Below are 22,211 nucleotides of genomic sequence, written 5' to 3' on the forward strand. Positions count from 1 at the left end.
GGGGAAATGCAGCGCAAAAAGGAGAAAGAGCCAATAGGTTAGGGGCTTCTGCCTGCAAGAGGTCGCTGGGTTGGTCTGGTGTTTATGAGTAGCAGCCACAGCTGGGATACAGAGCAATGGTGCAACAACCCCCAGCAAAAGACCTCGAAGAAGAGTACAGCAAATGCAGCAAAGTGTGGGTGAGTCCCCAGTTCTACTGTCTGTAGCAACAGCTGCTCCTTACATCCCTCCCTGCAACTCTGACCACCCCCATCCTGAACTCCACCCTCCGGGGAAAGGAGCTGCGTCATCCAGCCCAGCTTCTGCTCCTATGTGCGGTGATGGGGAACTCCCTGAATTCCTGTTCCTTTCCATGACTCCCTGTACCATTTCTGCTTGTAAAAGTGGACTCAATTTAACTGTGGGGCAGTTGTATGCTTGTTAAATTAAACCAGACCTCATATATTTATATTTTAATTTTACAGAAACCAATTTAATTCACACGCTGCCTTTTATAGGTAGGAGTAGACTCCCCCTATTAACAAGGAAAACGGGAACATCAGGCTGAGAGCAGAGACCACCCTCAGCTGAACTTCTACTGCAGTTATTTATACCATTCTTTGGCATTATTTTAAGCAAGTACTATGCCCAATATATCTTCCTTTTCCCTATTCCTAGCCCGTGCCTAAAATACTGAGTGCTGAATGAATGAATAAATGATTCATCTCTGTAATTTCTGCTTTAGCTCCAAGCCTTCTACACAACAAACACACAAATAATGTGTTTAATGAATTTAATCAAATGGTTAAATTAAGATCATGCCTAAAATTCTCACTACAACCCAGGATTAGGTCACATACATTTATTCCCTACTGCCTACCAAACAGTAGTTAAGTACTGGCCCACAGCAGGTACTTAACAAATATTGACTGAACGATGGAATAACATATAAGATCATATTAATAGCATCATACTAAGATTACCTGGATTCCAGGGCCTTTGATTCCTCCACCTTTGAGTCGTATATCTGTATTAATTCCTGAGAACTTTCCACATTGAAATTAAGAAACTGCAGATCACGCTGTTGTTTTATGTAAATCTGCCATAGATATTGATACATCAAAATAAAGCGTTAACAAGAAAGCTAAACTGAGCCAACAACTGGCACTTTGAAATGCCAAAACAGATCAGACAGTGACTAAAGAACTAGGCTGAATGTGTTTGCTTTTATTTTTCCCATGTTAGCACTGAGATTTGTTAATGGAACAAGTCTCCTAACCTTGAATTACCATAAGCAAGACCCTATCTGCCAGGTTAATGTGATACACCTTTCCTGTAGTCGGGATTCCAAACGCATCACAAACAGAATCACTGGGCACACGCTTTTCCTAGCTTGATGCTTGTTTATAAGCGTTTCCCACCTAACAGAGAAGGTAAGTGGGAGCCTACCTGTCTCAGATTATGCAGCTCTGCGCTCACGCGTTCTTGCTTTGACTTTGCGATATCCAGTAACTCGTCTTTCCTTTTGTCTCTCTCTACTATTTAAGAACAAATAGTATTAAAACGTTTTTCACCAGCCCATATCAACACAAACCTCTTCATTTCCAACAATTTTATGCCCGGCTAACTTTTTGCCCCCCGCCCCCTTCCTGAATTTTAAAACTGCAAAATGGATGGCTGGAAAGAGCTTTCATCAGTGATTCTGACTAGATCCTTCACCAAATTTGAAAACTTTCACAATATAATTAATGTTAAGTCAAAAAGGTATTCAAAACTGTACTGTCTGCTCAAATTACATGTGTGTGTCTGTGTGTAGATATGCATAGAAAAAGGCTGAGAGCAAGCATGCTGAAGTATCAAGTTATTTCTTAGATGGAAGGATTAATGACAATTATTTTCCTCTTTTTTTTTGAGGGGGTGGTTTCTAAATCTCTAAATTTAATACATATTACTTTACTCTTTACTTACTTATTCACATTACACAGGTAACTTACAAATGCATTTTCCTTGTAAAAATCCAAACAGCATATTACCTTTACCAACAGAAAAAAACCTAACATTACAAGGGGCAAAAAAAAAAAAAAAAATCACTATTTTCACCAGTATGTAAGTCAATCTGATATAATCTCACAATCGGGCCACTTGTATGTATTCTCACTGAGCAAAAACTGAAGATATCCGGACCTATGAGGTGACCCCATAGGTAGACAAACTTGTCTTTCCATTTTCATGAAAGTCCAGCACTCCTTTACAGACTTTCTTTTTCTTGAAAACTCTTTACCTGATGGGTAATTAAGATTCAGAATTTTCTTTAATATACATAGTATTACACTCAATTTTCTAGCACAAAAAGAACAGAGGTTTTTTGTTTTTTTTTTAAATCTTCATTCTTTTACAAAGACCATAAACATTCTGCTGAAACACAGACACTTCGCTGTTACTAGAGTTGGGGTATGAGAAATCAGTATTTTAAAAAGTTTCAGAACTTAGCAGATGAGAACCCCCAGAAAGGAAAGATCTAAAGTGCTATACGAAGACTTGTATGGGAAAAAAATATTAATATTATGCTTAAGGGGAAATAATTTCATTCACGTAGAAGTGACAGATCAACAATAAATGTCTCACCTAAAAAAACCCACTACCTTTATAAGAAGGTCAAGCTAAATGCATAAAATGACCCTCTAATTATTAATACATGAATCGGTTTTGAGTCAATCAGGTGCAGCCTAAATCAAAATTTACAACTTCTATGGTTTATTAACAAAGCACCTTTTCCACGTCATTTTTCTCATGGATGAAAAAGAATACAAATATTTATTATTATCGCTTTACATTTGGAGCGTCACAGAAACCATTTAAGGACAAAGGCATGAGCTTTGCTGGAGACAGCAACTCTACCTGGACAGCTTTTCCGCAAAGTGTCTGCTGGCGGTCACTGGGGACCAGGCGGAATAAAGCGTGAGGAGGGATCTATGAAAGCCACCACCTCCTAGCCAAACGCGCTTAATGCTCAGCCCTTCTGATACGGGTCTGCAGCATCATCTTTTTTTTTTTAAGATTTTTTTTGATACGGACCATTAAAATTTTTTATTTATTTATTTTGGGCTGCATTGGGTCTTCACTGCTGCACGTGCGTTTTTCTCTGGTTGTGGCAAGAGGGGGCTACTCTTCGTTGCGGTGTGCGGGCTTCTCATTGTGGTGGCTTCTCTTGTGGAGCACGGGCTCTAGGCACGCAGGCTTTAGTAGTTGTGGCACATGGGCTCAGTAGCTGTGGCTCACAGGCCTAGAGTGCAGGCTAAGTAGTTGTGGCGCACGGGCTTAGTTGCTCCGCGGCATGTGGCATCTTTCCAGACCAGGGATCAAACCCGTGTCCCTTGCATTGGCAGGGGAATTCTTAACCACTGTGCCACCAGGGAAGTCCGATGTGGACCATTTTTAAAGTCTTTATTGAATTTGCCACAATATTGCTTCTGTTCTATGAGTTGGCCTTTTGGCCACGAGGTATGTGGGATCCTAGCTCCCCGACCAAGGATCGAACCCTCACCCCCTGCATTGGAAGGCAAAGTCCTAACCACTGGACCGCCGGGGAAGTCCCGCATCATCTTACTTTTTTTTTTTTTTTTGCGGTACGCGGGCCTCTCACTGTTGTGGCCTCTCCCGTTGCGGGCACAGGCTCCGGACGCGCAGGCTCAGCGGCCATGGCTCACGGGCCCAGCAGCTCCGCGGCATGTGGGATCTTCCCGGACCGGGGCACGAACCCGTGTCCCCTGCATCGGCAGGCGGACTCTCAACCACTGCGCCACCAGGGAAGCCCTCATTTTACTTTTAAAGGTAATCCTCGTGCACAGAATTGAGAACCGTGCCTCGTGGCACAGTGAAAGCCACGGCGTCGGGTTTAAAACTTACGTCTCTTCAATTCTGAATTTATTTCTTTGCATTACGTGAGTCAACACCATAACAAAAGCCTATAAAAGTAGTGCACTTGCAATGTTTATGTAGAGTCTCGTTTAGTTTATGTGAATTCAACTCTATGCACAAAGAAAACAGTAGCTCTTTCCGGATGGAAGTGATGCCCTCAGGGCATCTGGGACTCCGGCTGCTCCCAGCTCTACCCATCTCTTCCATTAACAGCATGATCACACGCTGGGTGCATTCCCAGCACTCAGAGATACTTGTTTTGGACACAGCACGGCCCCTAAACAAAAGCCAGCTACTTTATTTGGCATTCAAGGATAATTTTAAATATATTTCAATACTGCCTTAATCTGACTTCAGAATAATCTACTGTTGCACGAAATAGAATTGTTTCCTTAGATCTGATACTTTCCTACGTGGCTGGGTTATCTGGGGTCAAAGTGGAGCGAGTCCGCTTATTTCACAAGTTGGTCACTGAAGACACAGAGGTATGGAGCTCTGCTGACACCTGCCTGAGCGGGCAGCCTAAGGAAGACAGCACAAAGGAAAGGGTGCTGACGTCTGGACCTGCCAAATTCTGATCAAGCTTCTGTGCCTTTTACTGCCTGGGAGACCTTCACTCAATCTCACAGGGCCTTGTCTATGGGACTCGCGGGGCCACAGAAATGTAAACTAGTATCATTGTTTTATTTGCAGACTTCTTATAAGCAATATGTACAAATGAAACATGTCTCTAAGCCTATGTGAAGAACTTCATCTTCAACAAGAGGAAAAAGAAGTTTTGAACTTAAAAGTACATTTTTAAGACATCTTCCAACCTTGAATAAAATGTGTTAATTTTTAGCCATGACACCTGAGAGCATATTATCATGTTAAGCCTTTAAAAATTCTTTTCAGGCTTTAATTCACTTTTATAATTTAAACATATAAAAATTGTTCTGAGACAGTGGTATGAATTGAAAAGATATTTAAGAAATCAGCTTAGAAAAGGATAAAAAAATATTTCATAAAATGGATTTATTAGAGTATTATCTAACAAGTTACATATACTTTACCTAGTAATACATAATAGGACATATGAGTAAAAACAGATGAACCAAAAAAAAAGGAGATTATTAAAATGTTCTGTAAATGTTTTTCCTTCCTCTGACCTCGCACATTTTATTCACAGCATCTGCAGAGCACTAAACTCTCTTTGGGCCTATGAGCTTCTTAGTCACTAGCAGAGTGCCTGGCACACAGATGCCGATTGAAAGATTGCAGGAATTCAACTATAAAGCTACAAACATATGTATATCTTTGTGTAGATGTACAAATATATGTATATCTTTATGTAAGTATCTGTAACAATGTAACAGATTGAGACACAGGAATCCTAGAAATAGTGACCTCTAGTGGTAGAAAACTGCATTTCCCCAATCTTTAATCCCATGAGATTAAAATAAGAATTTCATTTTATTTGAAAAAAATGTAACATAATACTGTATTCTGCCCTTTAACTTATAGAAATGTAGTCTCTTCCTAGCAGGAAGGACATTGAGGGTAGGCATGAGTAGACCCAAACATGTTCACTTAGTTAATTAAATTCTTTTTTCTTTTGACCATACCACATGGCATGTGGGATCTTAGTTCCCTGACCAGGGATCGAACCCGCGCCCCCTGCAGAGGAAGCGAGGAGTCCTAACCACTGGATCTCCAGGGAAGTCCCAGTTATTTAATTTCTATTTGGAACTTTACCTCCAAACCTATGGTTTTCTTCATACAAACCACCAAAATTAAAGTCTAACAAAATCTTCTTGGCTGTCAGGGCCATATATAGATAAGCTCTAAATATCAGTGATCCTCAGTTGGGAGCAGAGAAAGGAGAGGCTAGAAACTCTGACACACTGGGGTGGGCTGGGGTTAGAGTGTAGGAGAACATGGCGGTGAGGGAGAGTGGGGAGTGCCACTTTTATGTTTATCAGAAGGGGGCCTAAGTTACACCTTATTAACAAACTTGCTTTTAAGTCATGAAAAATTCATCCCCAACATTATTATTTTGCGGTCGTACTGATGTAACAAAACACATGAGTATTTTCCAACTGTAATAACTACAGGTGATCTGTTTGCAAAATTGAAAAAATGTTTAATTCCTAATTTTTATCTAGTATTTACAAACACTTGGCTCATAAGATTCTTTCTTATTGAATTTTTAAGCACAAGTACTATGTTTTTAGTGAGCTAGTATAGTCGTGCACTCAAGCTAGAAGGGAGAGCAGCTCCTCATTTTACAAAAGAGGAAACAGAGTGAACTGGGAGGCACGATAACAGCTTTAAAATTCCCTGCCTGGTCCCTCCTCATTTCTCAAAGGGTGTTAAAATAAATTAATTAAATACATAAAGTATTTTGAGAGAGGTACAATTCATTTAGCCCATCATGGTAGTATCATAGAACGTTCAGGTTACTTAAACTAATTGTCTATTTTTACCAGTAAAAACCAATTCATCATGCAGGCAACTATTCTCTTGCTTGAGGCGAATGATCTCTTCTCGTTGTCCATTATTTTCTGTTGTCTTTTCATTTAGATCCTCTTCACAAATAGAAGGGAAAAAAAAGTCCTCAAATAAATACTAGTTCCTAGAAGAATATACACTGTGAATACCTCTCATGTCCTCAGCACCCACTTCCAAATAATATGAAGTCCTGTTGGATCTACAGCCAAAATATGTCCCTCATCTAACATCTCACTGCACCCCCAGCAGTGACCCTGGCCAAGGCTTCCACCGTCTCCCTGCTCGAACCCTGCCTCTCCCTTTGCAGCCTACTGTCCACGGAGCAATCAGGGCCATCTGCTGGCGTCACTTCTCTGTTAAAAGCCCTTGTGCTACACTTAGGAGGAAATCCAAACTCATTACCTTAAGGCCTGCACAGCCTGGCCCTGCCCTTTCAATCTGTTCCTTACACTGGCCCCAACCTCAAAACCCACACCAGGGCTTTTGCATTTGCTCTTTCTTCTGCCAGGAAGGTCCTGGCCCAGATCTTTGCACGACTGGTTCTTCCCATCATCCAAGTTTCAGCTCTAATGTTCTCTTCAAAGACGCCTTCCCAGTGCACCCAAACCAAATGAGTCTCTTTCCCTCACTCTCTAGTCCACTATCCATGATGCTGCGTTTATTTTTGTAATAAATATTGAATTTATAAAATAAGACATAAAAGTTGATAAAAACAGACTTCTTTTTACTTTAAATCTTACCTAGGTAAACACAGCATTCAATAAATACTTATCGAATGCCTCCAATGTACCCCAGGAGCTGGGCTATTAACTGGGGATCCAAAAAAAGAGAAGACAGAGTCCGTCCCTGCTGTCAAGGGGCTTATACTATGATTATGATTTTAGCTGAAGCTACAAATGGAGACAAAATTACGAGTGACCACAAGTCAGGGCGTCATAAGAACAAGATTTTAGGAGGTGGAGTTTCTTAAATTAAACCTGCCCCAATAGCCTTTCACAATTTGAACAGCAACTCCCTGCCTCATGAGGGATTCCACCAGGGACAGAGGTGGAGCAATCGCACCATCGCACGGCTCTGTCATTCTAAGTTTGCTCGTTCCGCGGCAGAAGTCGGTCTTCGTGTCTAACGTGATGACCACTTATAAATGGGACAGTCTGGGTGCAGATTTAAGACCTGGATAGCGCCTCCATCCAACAGCTTCCCCCGCCCACAGTGGGGAAAGGCCACATCCTCTGCAGACGAATATAAATTTTTACTCCATCACCTAGACCCATATTCCAGTACATAGCACTAACCTATCTGGCATACCCAGGCTTCGTTTCATTAGAAAACTTCAAGTAGTAGAAAAATAAACTGTGGGGTTACTGTGAGAATGCAAATAGAACAGGAGGACACAAAAGGAATTCCCCCCAAAATAAAACACGCACCGAAAAGCCACTGTGGGAGTTTGTGTTGTTCGTGGTAACTCCTTACCCCTCCCTGCATTCCTCCCTCGATTTTTTGTAAATCCTCCCACAGGGGACTGCCTGACTCGGGGTTCAGCCACGTGACTCGCTTTGGCCACAGAATGAGGGGGGAAGTGATGGTATATATGGGTCCTCCCATCTTTCTGCTTCTCTTAAGCTTCTGCCTTCACTGTGGGAAGAAATGCCCAGGCTAGCCGACCGGGGAGGAGAAGATGCCCCAGGGGAGCCACTCAGCTGGGCCCAGCGGAGATCAGCCAATTCCCGTGTGGCGTCCAGATACATGAGCTTCTCAAATGCTCGTGGTTGCGTGCCACTGAGATACTGTCATTGGTTGCTACAAAGCGTATAGTAGCAATAGCTAACCGGTACAGCAAAGGCAGGATTATTTTTAAAATAGAACACATGAGGCAGTTTCCCCCAACTCTGTTATTTATCTTGTAACACAAAAAATTGCAGCATAATTCTATACAAATGAAATGAACATCTCAGGGTAGGACCTAAAGCTAACAACAGACCTACTCTCAGTTATGAGATTAAGTGAACCCAAATGAAGAAATATATTCCCAAGATAAAATGCTTAAATTTATGCCTCTTCCTTACCTTTTAGCTTATTGACTTCAATCTTAAGTGCCTTCAATTTCTGCTTATAATCTTGCTTTTCTTTCACAATACAGGTCTCCACCATCTTAGCATCGCGTAAGGCATGCTCTAACAATTTAAATTTACCCGAACAGTCAGCAATGTGATTGACTGCCTCGATAATATCTTTGTCCTACAAACCAAATTTGAAAACTGTTACATAAGATTTTAAAATTCCAACTAAACAATAAGGAAACACTACACTTATTAAGATCTCATTGTGGGAGAGGGATAAATTGGGATTGACATATACAAACTACTATATATAAAATAGAGAATGAGTAAGAGCCTGCTTATAGCACAGGGAACTCTACTCAATACTCTGTAATGACCTATATGGGAAAAGAATCTAAAAACAAAGAGTGGATATATGTATAACTGATCCACTTGCTGCGCACCTGAAACTAACACAACATTGTAAGTCAACTATACTCCAAAAAGAATTAAAAAAAAAAAAAAAAGATCTCGTGTACCCGGTTTCATTCCAAGCACTTTGCATGTGTTACCCCATTTAATCCTCACGGTAACTCTCTGAGGTAGGGACTATTGTTACTCCCCACGTGACAGAGGACTCGACAGTAAAGTGGCCACAGTTATACAACTGGTTAGTGATGGAGTTCCGATTTGAACTTAGCCGGCTGCCCCTGAAACCATGCACGCACCACCATAGTTTGCTGTCTCAGAAAGTTTAGAAGCAAACATTTGATTACGTATGAAATTGTAATAGCAATAGGAAGGCTGGTGGCCCTTGAGGGGGCTTCTTCTCTGCATTACAGATAAATCCCATAGGCTCTCTCTTCCTCCCCTTCTTTTCAGCTTGCTAAAATGACAGACACCAAGACCTTATCCCAAACCTACCCAATTCAGAACCTCTTATTGTTGAGGTGGTTGTTTTAATTACATAAAAGGTATCTATGTGCTTGTTGAAAAGCAATTCAAATAACACCTGAAAGTATAAAAATAATAAGCAAAAGTACTCCCCCACCACTCATGTGGAATAACTATTACTAGCAGGTTTTACCTTTGCTTAAGGACAAAGGTTTCTGCGATAGCATCCTATATGCGTTCCTAAAATACTTCACAGTCTGCACATCTCACGTTAGGACTTATGGGAAAAATAGGGTTTGCGCAGACCATTCAAAAACCAATGGAACTCTGTGATCAGACCAGTAGCAAAGAAACCGTAGTCCTATTAAGTACAAGAACACAGTTTAGCAAACGCCACTGCAGACACATCAGTCAGGCAATCCTTTTCAGCTTCACCAGGAGTTTGCTATGATGGACACTGTAGGGGTTGCTGAAGCCAGGAAACTGGTCACTACTTGATTAAAGACAATTCTATAGATTTTAATATTTTCTTTTTAATTTTATGAAAGCTTGTCCCTGATCACTCAAAAACATTTATGTGCTGGGAAAAATCACACATGAATTAGCATGAGTGTCCCATTATACCAGAATCACTCCTCTAGTCACCTGCTGTCCAACACATGTGTTACCACATAGAAGAGACTTTATCAATCACTGTTTATGGCGTGTTAGTGACTACATCAACTACTTGACTGCTAAGTTTTCTCCTCAATTAGAAACATATTAACGGGCTTCCCTGGTGGCACAGTGGTTAAGAATCCACCTGCCAATGCAGGGGACAGAGGTTCGAGTCCTGGTCCGGGAAGATCCCACATGCTGCAGAGCAACTAAGCCTGTGCACCACAACTACTGAGCCCGCACTCTGGAGCCTACGAGCCACAACTACTGAGCCCGCATGCTGCAACTACTGAAGCCTGTGCACCTAGAGCCCGTGCTCTGCAACAAGAGAAGCCACTGCAATGAGAAGCCTGTGCACCACAACGAAGAGTAGCCCCCGCCTGCCCCAACTAGAGAAAGCCCGTGCGCAGCAACGAAGACCCAATGCAGCCAAAAATAAATTAATTTAAAAAAAACATATTAACAAGCAATTTGATAGCTAATGACTTTATGAGACCCAGTAATGGATACCTCAGAAGAAACCAGCTGAGTGCAGGCATGCTGGACCATGGAATGGGCCTTGGAGACAGAGACCCACAGTGCAGTCCTGCCTCCTCTCAGGGCCTTGGGGGCATCATTTTAAACTTGTTTCCCTCATTTCTAAAACCAGAATTTAAAAAAAGAGAGCAACATTGATAGCTCAACCTATCTGAGTCGCTGTGGGACTTCAGGAACTTAATGTACATTGCTGTACTCTATCAGCTACAAAGTGCCTGGCAAGTGGAAGTATCGTGATTCTGCATTACCTTCAGCTTTATCATGGTGGTGAGAGCCTGTTCTCGAGCTTGCAATTGTCCCACTTGAGCAGAAAGTTCCACTAATGTGTTGCTGAGATTTTCGTTTCTAGCCTACGAGGGACAACACAAAATACTAATTGAGTCATTTAAAAGCTTTCATTGCTCTCACCAGCCACAATCTGTGCTCATTCTTCTGTTTCGTTTTTTTCTGTTTAGCTTTTTTAGTAACAAAGTGGGCTAAGTAAGCAGTCATCAAAAAGGAACACAAATATCTATTTCCCCATTATCCCCAGCATCTTCTCAGTACTTGAGTTTTGCCCTACTGAATTCTATCAGTTACGTTTATAAACATGTCTACTTCCTAATGGTCTTTAATGAATACTTCCAGGTTGGCAAGAATGAAAACTGGATTAGCAAGAGACTTCCTTTGCTGAAACAAAGTAGCATTAATGAACTTTGGTGCATCTTTACTCTATGTTGAAATAACTTCATATTGGGGTATTCCCACTTTTCAGGGTTTTTTTTTTTTTTTTTACCCAGAGATCTAGATTTGATATAATTATTGTGTACATAATGTGTTTATTGGTTGGGAAAAAAAGAATAATCAGGCTTTTATTAAAAGAGATCTTCATGGAGGAAACTTAAATGCATGTTACTAAGTGAAAGAAGCCAATATGAAAAGGCTACATATTGTATGATTCCAACTCTATGACATTCTGGAAAAGGCAAAACTCTGGAGACAGTAAAGAGATCAATGGTTGCCAGGGGTTGTGGCAGAGAAGCAGGGAGCAGAGCAGAGAGGGTTTTTAGGGCAGTGAAACTATTTCTGTATGACATTACAATGGTGGATGCAGGTCATTATTTGTCAAAACCCACAGAACGCACAACACCAAGAGTGAACCCTAATGTAAACTATGGACTTTGGGCGGCAATGACGTGTCAATGTAGATTCCCTGATTGCAGCAAATGTACTACTGTGATGCAGGATGTCCACAGTGGAGGAGGCTGGCTGGGGGAGAGGGCAGCGTCTATGAGACATCTCTGTACATTCCACCCAATTTTGCTATGCACCTAAAACTGCTCTAAAAATTAAAGTTTATTCATTAAAAAAAAAAATCTTCCTGCTATGGACTGAATTGCACCCCCCTGCCCAAATGCACATGTTGAAGCCCTATGAAGCCCTAACCTCTAATGTGATGGTGTTTGGGGGTGGAGCCTTTGAGAAGTAATTAGGTTTAGATGAGGTCATGAGAGTGGGGCCCTCATGATGGCATCCGTGTCCTCATAAGAAGAGACACCAGAGAGCTTGCTCATGTACTGTGTCTCTCCCTGCCACATGAGGACACAGTAAGAAGGTGACCATTTACAAGCCAAGAAGAGTGCCCTCACCAGAAACTGACCAGGCCGGCACCTTGATCTTGGACTTCTAACCTACAGAACTGTGAGGAAAGAAATTTCTGCGCAGTCTATGGTACTTTGTGATGGCAGCCCAAGCTGACCAACACGCTCCCATTTTTTAATTCAACATATCAAGAGATTCCAGAATAGTTTTCACTTATTTTATAGCTAGAAACTGTCTAGAAATCTGAAAAAAATTTTAGACATAAAATCTATACAATTATTATGAGTTATTAAGACTCACTATATTGCCAAGATCTATACTGATATCATTATGAAACAAGAATATGAAGGCTATAAGAACAACAAAAAAGGCTTTCTCACTGCGTCTCTCAAAAAGCAGGAGCTCAAAAGATATCTGATGACTCACCAGCTAGAAATGAAAACTGAAAAATCACTCCTACAGATTTTATTCCCAATATGCCACTAACGTGATACAGATATTTGTTTCATCAGCTTACACACAGTTATTCAGAAAGCATAATGTGCAGCTACTTGATGATACGGATCTCAGAATCTGAGAAAGGACCCATTGTTGATAAAACGATAGATGCTACCAAACAGATGGCTTAACAGTTAGAAAAGGGCTGTAATGAAGCTTCATCTCCAAGACAAGATAGCACTGGCAGCTAACCAAAGCCCCACAATGAACACAAAACTATGATGATGGATGGATGGATATACTTTCATACACACGCACATGCATTTTTAATGGAAATATTTAAACCTAATTTTTCAATAACTGAAACACAAACAGAATTTGGGCTAGGGAAGCTTATCTTAAAACCAACCTCAAGGGCTTCCCTGGTGGCACAGTGGTTGAGAGTCCGCCTGCCGATGCGGGGGACACGGGTTCGTGCCCCGGTCCGGGAAGATCCCACACGCCGCGGAGCGGCTGGGCCCGTGAGCCATGGCCGCTGAGCCTGCGTGTCCGGAGCCTGTGCTCCGCAACGGGAGAGGCCACAACAGTGAGAGGCCCGCGTACCGCAAAAGAAAAAAAACAAAAAAAAACCCCAAACAAAACCAACCTCAAGGTCTTCAGAGAGGAGAGTGGAATGGGTTGCCTTTTGGGCCATTTCTTGAAGCTGTAGTTGAGTCTTTTGAAGAGTACTCTGGCATTCAATTTGATTCGATTCAAGGGTTTTTACTTTCTTTGTGAGTGACCTGATTATTTCAGTTCTTTTATGTAGTTCACCTGAGGGAGATTTCATCAATAACTTACTTGTGGTCAGATTTGAAGCTGAAAATGCATTATTTTCAAAACACATGGTTAAAGGTTCATACTTCTTTTAAAAGTTTTTATTATGAAATGCACGATATTGTACCTTAGTCAAGAAACAGAACACCAGCAGCAACCCAGAAGGCCCTGTACGTCACTTCCTGAGCACAATCTCTCCAATTTCCCACCTTCCTAACCACCGTCCTGATCTTACTCATTTCCTTGTTTTTTATTATAGTTTTACTATCTATGACCACATCCCTAAGAACAGTTTAATTTGAACCATATGTAAATGGAATTATACTCTATGAATTCTTCTGTTTGCTTTTTTTGCTCAAGATTATGATCCTGGGAATTCCCTGGTGGCCCAGTGGTTAGGACTCCACGGTTTCACTGCCAAGGGCCTGGGTTCGATCCCTGGGTGGGGAACTAAGATACCACGAGCTGCCTGGCACAGACGAAATAAAAAAGATTATGATCCTGAGATGTATCCATGTGGCTGCAGGTAACTCCTGTTTGTGCACTGTCATTGCTGTATAATATCATTATATGATCATGTCACAATGTATTTATACATTCTACTACTGGTGGTCATTTGGACTGTTTCCACTTAGCAGCTATGATGTACAATGCTGCTCTAAATATTCTCCTACAAGCATCTTGGTGCTTTTTCAGGAGTTCCTCTAGAGCCTCGCTACTCAAAATGTGGCCCTTGGACCAGCAACAGGGACATCACCGGGGACCTTGTTAGATACACGACCTATTGTATCACAATCTACATATTAACAAGATCCTTAGGTAATTCATGTGCATATTGAAGGGTGAGTAGATTTCCTAGAAGTGGTAATGCTGGGCCATAGCTATGTATATTCAACTTTACCAGAACTGTCAAATGATTTTCCAAAGTAGCTGTACCAGCTGACACGCCCACCAGCAGTGAATGAGCCTTCCCTTGCTCCCCACTTTTACCAATACCTGATATTTTTTGCCAGTCTGGTAAGTATAAAAAGGTCTCATTATGGTCTTAATTTGCATTTCCCTAATTACTAATGAGAATGAGAACTTTTTGTACATTTATTGGCCATTCAGTGTTCCGTGAAATGCCTATTCAGGTGTCTTGCTCATTTTAAAACCAGATATTGGGTCTCCCTGGTGGCGCAGTGGTTGAGAGTCCGCCTGCCGATGGATGCAGGAGACACGGGTTCGTGCCCCGGTCCGGGAAGATCCCACATGCCGCGGAGCGGCTGGGCCCGTGAGCCATGGCCGCTGAGCCTGCGCGTCCGGAGCCTGTGCTCCGCAACGGGAGAGGCCACAACGGTGACAGGCCTGCGTATCGCAAAATAAATAAATAAATAAATAAATAAATAACTTATTGCTAAGAAATGCTAACCATCATCTGAGCCTTCAGCGAGTCGTAGTAGTAACATCAAAGATCACTGATCAAACATGACCATAACAAATATAATTATAATGAAAAAGTCTGAATTATTACGAGAATTACCAAAATATGACACAGGGACACAAGGTGAGCAAACGGTGTTGGAAAAATGGTGCTGATAGACTTGCTCAGTCCAGGGTTGCCACAAACCTTCCATTTCTAAAAATCATAATATGTGCAAAGTGCAATAAAACGAGGTATGCTTGTATATAATGTTATCTTCTGCTTTAATATGTTTATATAAAAGATATTAATTATATAAGACATACTGCATCTAACGTACAATCATATTAAATACTGCATTTATGTGTAGCTACATGTGGGTGGGTGTGGTCAGAATAAAATGAGATGGTCATCAACGAAATGGAAAAATTACTCATATTTAGATTGTCGCATTTACAGAATCCTTTGTGTAATATAAGTAAAGAAGAAGGTGATACATTGTCTTTCTATTAAACAGATCTAGTATTTTCCCCTCTAGCACATTCTAGTATTAATGCAGTGTCAACAGAACATTCAGACTTTAGGGCAGCACGAAAGGGACGATAGTTAAAATATGGTACAAAAGGAAATTTTTGTAAGCCATTTTTGAGATTGCTCTAATTTTAAAAGATGACTATTTTAGGTATTTGAGATCAAGTTCAATACCAAGTTTAAAATCTTTGAGTCAGTTCAAGAGAAATGGCCAGTTCTGTGGCACCTTCATTCATACTTTAGCTCAAAACTAATTTCCTTCAGGTTCTCTTGACACTCAATGTTGACTGAAGCTGCCCAGCCCTCTTTCTACAGCTAAGTACTTCGCTTGCCCTACTTTAATTCACATTGTGTTTGTTCTGTTGTGAGTGTTCACGATGTCGTCCTATCTTCAATTAAAATAAACTCCAGGGACTTCCCTGGTGGCGCAGTGGTTAAGAATCCGCCTGCCAATGCAGGGGACACGGGTTCGAGCCCTGGTCCTGGAAGATCCAACATGCCGAAGATCAACTAAGCCCGTGCGCCACAACTACTGAGCCTGCGCTCTAGAGCCCGTGAGCTACAACTCCTGAAGCCCACGTGCCTAGGGCCCGTGCTCCGCAACAAGAGAAGCCACCGCAATGAGAAGACGGCACACGGCAACCAAGAGTAGCCCCCGCTCGCCGCAACTAGAGAAAGCCTGCACGCAGCAACAAAGACCCAACTCAGCCAAAAATAAATAAATAAAAATAAAATAAAATAAACTCCAGTGCAGCAGGGATTGTGTTGAGATGTTCCTATCTTACCCTTGAGCCCTTTTAACGTGTTGGCATGTACAAGTGCATGACAGATGCTGCTGCATATATGTCTGACCTTCTAATTTGCTGCAACGTTCTTCCAAAGTCAACACTTTCTGCCGATCCTCTTCCCATGAAAGAAGTTGTCTTTGATGTACTGCAACCATATCATTGAGCTCTCTATCTCGATCTTTTAATTCTCCAATGAGCAGCTGTAGCTCTCTCCGTTGTTTCTCGATAGTGGAAATCTCAACTTCCGACCCAATGTTCTAAACATAGAAAGTGGCTTCACGTCAGGATAAAACTAATCAACATAAATCGGCCAAAGCATATTTTCCAAACAATTACATCTTCTTTTGCTGCCAATTCAAGGTAGTTAAATTACGTTTTATTCGCTGATTATAACATGACGTCAAAATTATGTATATTTAAAGCAAGTTCACACCTACCGCACTCTGCCTCTATCACTTTCTGTCGTACCATTTACACCACTCTTAAAGAGTGGGACCATTTGTAAAACCTCCATTGGTTAATCACAAATAAACCCATTTCTGCATTTTGTTTTCTTTGCTGTCAACCCTCTCCTTGTATCAATCAACAATATTATCCCTCAGCTTGCCCCAGAAATTCTACAGCAGTCAAGTAAAGGGGAACAGGAAGTAATTACTGTTTAAATGTAACTGATCCAAACTCAACATACCTACTTGAAAACAAATTTTGTAAAGGCAAAATTTCAAATATACACAGAAGACAAGAGAATAGTACAGTAGACTCCCATTTGCTCAGTACCTAGGTCTTTCTTACCACTATCAAGATTTGGCGACATCTCTTTCAATTTTCCTTTTTCTTTTTGTTGTTGATAAAAAATACTTTTTACTCTTAGATACTTTAGTATGCATCTCTAAAAATGAACGTTTTTATATAACCATGATGCCATTTTCATGCCTAACAAAATTATCTACGATAACTCCTTTCAAGCATACATCATTTTAGAGTCTAGTGCAGTGAAGTTGGTCTGACCTAAACTGGAATCCAGAATTAGCCACTTAGTGGCTCTAAGACCTTGGGTAAGTTACTTAATGTCCTTAAGCCTTAATTTCCTTGTCTGTAAAATGGTAATAGCAGCATTTTAACTTCTTAGAGTTGTGTGGATTAAGCAAGATAATCTCTGTAAAGCACTCCACAGTACTTGGCACCATTGTAAGTGTCATTAAAAAATTAATCAATAGTCAAGCTAAGAAATAAGTGGAAAACTTTATTTGAGCCAAGCTGAAGATTATAACCTGGGAGACAGTCTTTCAGAAAGCTCTGAGAACTGTTCTGCCTGTAAGAGGTCAAAACACAGTTACAAACACTTTCAAGACAAAGGGCTATACCTCAAAATAATATATTGACCTTTACACAATGCAGATCTGCACATACAAGGCAAGTAGTGGGTCATAGTGACCCCTTACAGGATTGAGAAAGGAATGTTATCTCCTAAGGAGTTCCTTGCTGGCACCGGGAGAAAATAGCTTTTTTTTTTTTTTTTTTTTTGGCAAGCAGGCATTCCTACGTCTTCTAAAAGGATCTAGTTAATGTGTAATGCAGATGCACAATACACACCAAAGGGGAGGAAGCAGTGGCTTAGACGACAGAGAAAACTTTGTGAACTTTTTCTGGTCCTGCCTTAAAATAATTTTGTTCTATCATAAACGACCAACAAACATTAGCTAGTATTATCAATATTTTATTATTAATATTGTAAGTCACATTCCAAAGTATGGTACTGTCCCCATCTATGAAATAAAGAACTAAAAAACAAAACCCAAAAACCAAATCACTATGCTGTATACCCGTAACTAACGCAATATTGTAAACCAATTATACTTCAATTAAAAAAAACTAAAAGTGTTACTTTAAGAATTCTACCTTAAAGACAGTAGTTTAAAGTTCACCAGAGGCCCATGTACACCCAGTACTCGCGACTCGACTCTGCGCCTGGGCTGAACAACCCATTTTCATTAAGGTAAGGAAACTGATGTGACGCTCCGTTTTCCTTCTGCGTCCTGGGTATTGTTTTAAATTTTAAGCAAAAACGATTCCTGAATAACCCCAATGCACGTCGTCCCCGCGGTCTGCTCTCCTCTCTCCCCGGGACGCGACGGCGGAAACGGGAAGCGCAGAGCATCAGCCGCTCACCTGGCGCCCGGCCAGGAAGGAGGCCGAAGGGTTCATAGGTGTTTCCTCCGCCCCCGGAGAGAGTCGGTGTGCGCAGCGTCACCCTAGAAACGCCATCGGCGCGCCTACCCGGAGCGGCGGGGGCGAGCCCCGAGCCCCGGAGCCCCGCACCCTCGCTGGCCCAAGCAACCTCGCCCAAACCGCCGACCCCGCGGAACGCGCCCGGCCCACTCGGCCTACTGCGTAGCCGAGCGGCAGCCCCGGCTCTCGCGACACCTCGGCGGCCGCAAGACCCCGCAGGAGGCCGGTTCCCACTCGGCCTCGTCGGGCGCGGCCCCCGACCCCCTCCTGGCGTTTTGTTCTTCCAAATCCGGGCCTGGGGGCTCTCGAATGATTTGCCTGGAGCTGTAAAAGCCATTATCCCGGCCCGCAAAGAACCGTTCTTCACCATGACCCTGAGAATGATGGAGCAAATGAAGGGCTGTTTCTGCGCTGTCGCCCTGGCGTGTGACCATGTGCTCGCTTACTTATTTCCCTCTTTCCCTCCTAAACTGTGAGCGCGGTTGCTCTGGCTGCTGTGTACTCCGGGCAAGGAGAACACTTTCTGGCATTCAAACAACAAACAGATGGAGGCAGACGCCACCCCTGGTAGTTAATAGTCAGTTGCTGGCCATCCCAGCAGACAGCTCTAAACTGAGAATCACAGTTGAAAAGAGAGAGAAAAAAATTTAAAAAGGGTTTTTTTGACTCGATGTAGCTCTTTTGTTAAATGATGATGATGTACCCCTTGGGGTGGACGTGCCCCACTTATGATGGACGTGCACCACCTGGCGTACAGCCGGGGAGGGTGCTGTCCCCCTTGGGGGTGTGCCCGAGCTGATTTAATCAGCCCCTTGGCTCGCGTGATTCCTATTGTTAAATCAGCCCCATACATCAGGTGACTCCCATTGAGTCAATCAGCACCACTTATCACGTGACTCCCACGTTAAACCAGCCCTCGAATCACGTGACTCCCACTAATTAAATCAGTCTCCATGAGTCACGTGGTTCTCGTTGATTAAACCGGCTCCCTTAAATATCGTGACCCCCACTAAATCATCGTCCTTCTTAAATCTCTTGGCGTTCATTAAACCAATCAAACGCCTTAGATTTCCTGGCCCCCATTAAATCAATCTGCCTTCTTACGTCTCAGGGCATCCATTAAGAAGGATGATTGATTTAATTAGGGTCACCATATTTACGAAGGCAGATTGACTCAATGGGAGTGCTGTCCCACGTGGGGGGGGGTGCTCAGGCGCCCCTTGGGGGACCGTGCACCCCCCGGTGTACATCAAATGATGATGACGTACCCCTTGGGACGCAATGCATCCCCTGGTGTACAGCCAAGGAGGGTGCCGTCCCCTTGGGGGCTGGACAGGCACCCTGTGGGGCAAGAACCTTGACACTTTATCGTGACAATATTTACCACACTGAGTTGAAGCTAAGCTTTTTTCTCGTGTTGTTTCATAGTCACTCCTTCTTCCCCCTTTTACTCTTCGTTATAGAGGGACTATGAAAAAAATAATGCTTATCGTATTTAACCCCTGGTCACTCACCCGCTACTGCTTAACCCATAAGATGGCATTTCTGGCAAGACAAATTACTAAAGTCTTAATAGTATTTCAACTTTCCTTTTTGGTTGACTGTGAATTAGCAAAACGTGCCCTTGTGTTCATAAGAGACAATCTGAACATGGAAAAACAAATTTAAAATTTCTTACCTTGAAGCTTTACTGATTTGGGTGACACCTCCTTAGGATAGGCTCATGTTCAGGAGAACCAACAAGATAATACCTTAGAATTTAAAAATCAAAAAAGCAGGAACTTCCCTGGTGGCGCAGTGGTTAATAATCCACCTGCCAGTGCAGGGGACATGGGTTCGAGCCCTGGTCTGGGATGATCCCACGTGCCGTGGAGCAACTAAGCCCGTGCGCCACAACTGAGTCTGCGCTCTAGAGCCCACGAGCCACAACTACTGAAGCCCGTGTGCCTAGAGTCCGTGCTCTGCAACAAGAGAAGCCACCGCAATGAGAAGCCGCAGCGAAGAGTAGCCCACGCTCGCCACAACTAGAGAAAGCCGGGGCACAGCGACAAAGACGAAGACCCAACGAAGCCAAAAATAAAATATTTTAAAAAACGCCAAAAAACTAAAAGGTAGAATTCATTTTTTAAAAATTGTAACTTATCAACCTTTAAGAGCGAGAAAGCTACCATGGATTACACCTTAAGTGACAGGTGATTTACTGGAGCTTCTATTTAATAACTAAAAAAGAATTTAAAATCACATGTTGCCAGCATCTATTTTTTTAAATGAATAAAATACTACATATCAAAACGTTGTCATGTTGAATTAATAATATTTGGGGTATACTGTGTTAAATAAAATCTATTGTTAAAATTAAAACACTTTATTTGTATTTGAAGTGGCCAGCTTAATCTTTGCAAATCTCTTACATATTATAAGGCTGTTTAAAGGTTAGTATTCTTTTGCTAAAAACACAAGATTATAAAAGCATTTACATAATACAAACATACACAGAATGTATGAATTAAACTCAATCCTTGAATATATATATGTATATATATTTTTTGGCCACGTCACGCAGCTTGTGGGATCTTAGTTCCCCGACAAAGGATTGAACCCGGGCCACGGCAATGAAAGCGCCAAGCCCTAACCACTGGACCACCAGGGAACACCCCCTGAACTACACATTTTAATCAGAGATTAAACTCTTGCATTTTAAATTTCAGGTCAAAGAAGAAGATTCACACATATTATACACAAGGACGATTTTAATCCTGCATTTTCCTGCAGTACCATCCACTGCTGGCTATATATGGACTGAAACTGCATTTGCCAAGAACTGTGAACATTAAGAATCTTTACATGAAGTCACACGTGTTGATACAAGCACAAAGACATCTTCCAGCACCAAGAGAATACACAAGTAACCACATACCAAATGGTTTTGATGGATAAATTTGCTTCATCAGGTAATTTTATTTAGCTAAATTCAGTTAATGCAGAATTTCATTTTCTTAATTTACATCTTTATTATACAGTCTAAGATTTCAATTATTTAAAAACCCACTAATTCATTTGATTGCAATTTGCATGGCAATAAACAATGGGTTCTAACTTTCTTAAAGGTGTCTATAGCAATTTAAAATACCATGAGTCTTCAGTTTGTAGCACCTGACATAAGACCTTTATAAAAACAGATTTTAATTTCATTATGTACTCATTAAGATTCTCTGTCACTGTTTCTCTTGTAAGAAAAACACATTTTAACTGCTATTTTCCAGACTATATTGAGCAATGGTGTATATTATTTTCAAATGGTTAGGAGAATTTTACATAAATTTATAGCCAGAAAAAGAGCTCAGCCTCTCTGGATGCCTATCCACTCAAAACAATGATGAAAATAATGTATAAAATGGATTGGGGGGTCTGACCTCCTACTTAACATTATCAAACACCTTTCCAAGTATTCTTAGAAAATATCTTAAAATATCTGCAAATATTCTACCATATGACAAACCATTTCTTTAACCATTTCCCAATTGTTCATCTTTATCATTTGCAATTTTTTTATACTATGAGTAGCACTTTGATGAACACCTTCATCCACAGTTTTAAGCAAGACATTGTATCTTTAGGATAATGTCAAGAAGTGGCTCCAACAGTGCAGATGGTTTTAAGGCTTTTAATATACTTTACCAAATAATCTCCACAACAGCTTGATCAACTATTACCAACAATACGTTAATAGGCCCACAAAGTGAACTTGGTTGGTGACAATGAAGCAAATTCAACCACAGATCCATGAGATGCTCAAGCGTCTCAAAACTATCACACCAAAGAAGCAAGGAGAGTTATTACTGGTGATGAAGCCAAATTCAAATTCTTCAAAGTATCACTCAGCTTAACAACCAAAAAAAAAATCATGATTTG

General features: G+C 41.5%; 1 protein-coding gene across 1 annotated transcript in view; it reads right to left on the reverse strand.

Moving 5' to 3' along the window:
• CCDC62 (coiled-coil domain containing 62) overlaps positions 1 to 18,275 on the reverse strand; it is a 44,491-nt gene extending 26,216 nt beyond the window's left edge. The window contains exons 1-8 of the mRNA XM_089895378.1: positions 18,240 to 18,275; positions 16,135 to 16,327; positions 13,180 to 13,346; positions 10,763 to 10,864; positions 8,454 to 8,625; positions 6,363 to 6,464; positions 1,429 to 1,517; positions 963 to 1,078 (exon numbers count right to left, since the gene is read on the reverse strand). Of these exons, the coding sequence (XP_089751504.1) occupies positions 963 to 1,078; positions 1,429 to 1,517; positions 6,363 to 6,464; positions 8,454 to 8,625; positions 10,763 to 10,864; positions 13,180 to 13,346; positions 16,135 to 16,327; positions 18,240 to 18,275 (977 nt within the window). The remainder of the gene's footprint in view (positions 1 to 962; positions 1,079 to 1,428; positions 1,518 to 6,362; positions 6,465 to 8,453; positions 8,626 to 10,762; positions 10,865 to 13,179; positions 13,347 to 16,134; positions 16,328 to 18,239) is intronic.
• Positions 18,276 to 22,211: the final 3,936 nt, after the last annotated feature.

Source organism: Delphinapterus leucas, chromosome 14, assembly GCF_059928025.1.
Source record: "Delphinapterus leucas isolate spDelLeu-1000000601 "Yukka" chromosome 14, BTC_Dleu_Yukka2, whole genome shotgun sequence".
NCBI classification, from domain to species: Eukaryota; Metazoa; Chordata; class Mammalia; order Artiodactyla; family Monodontidae; genus Delphinapterus; species Delphinapterus leucas.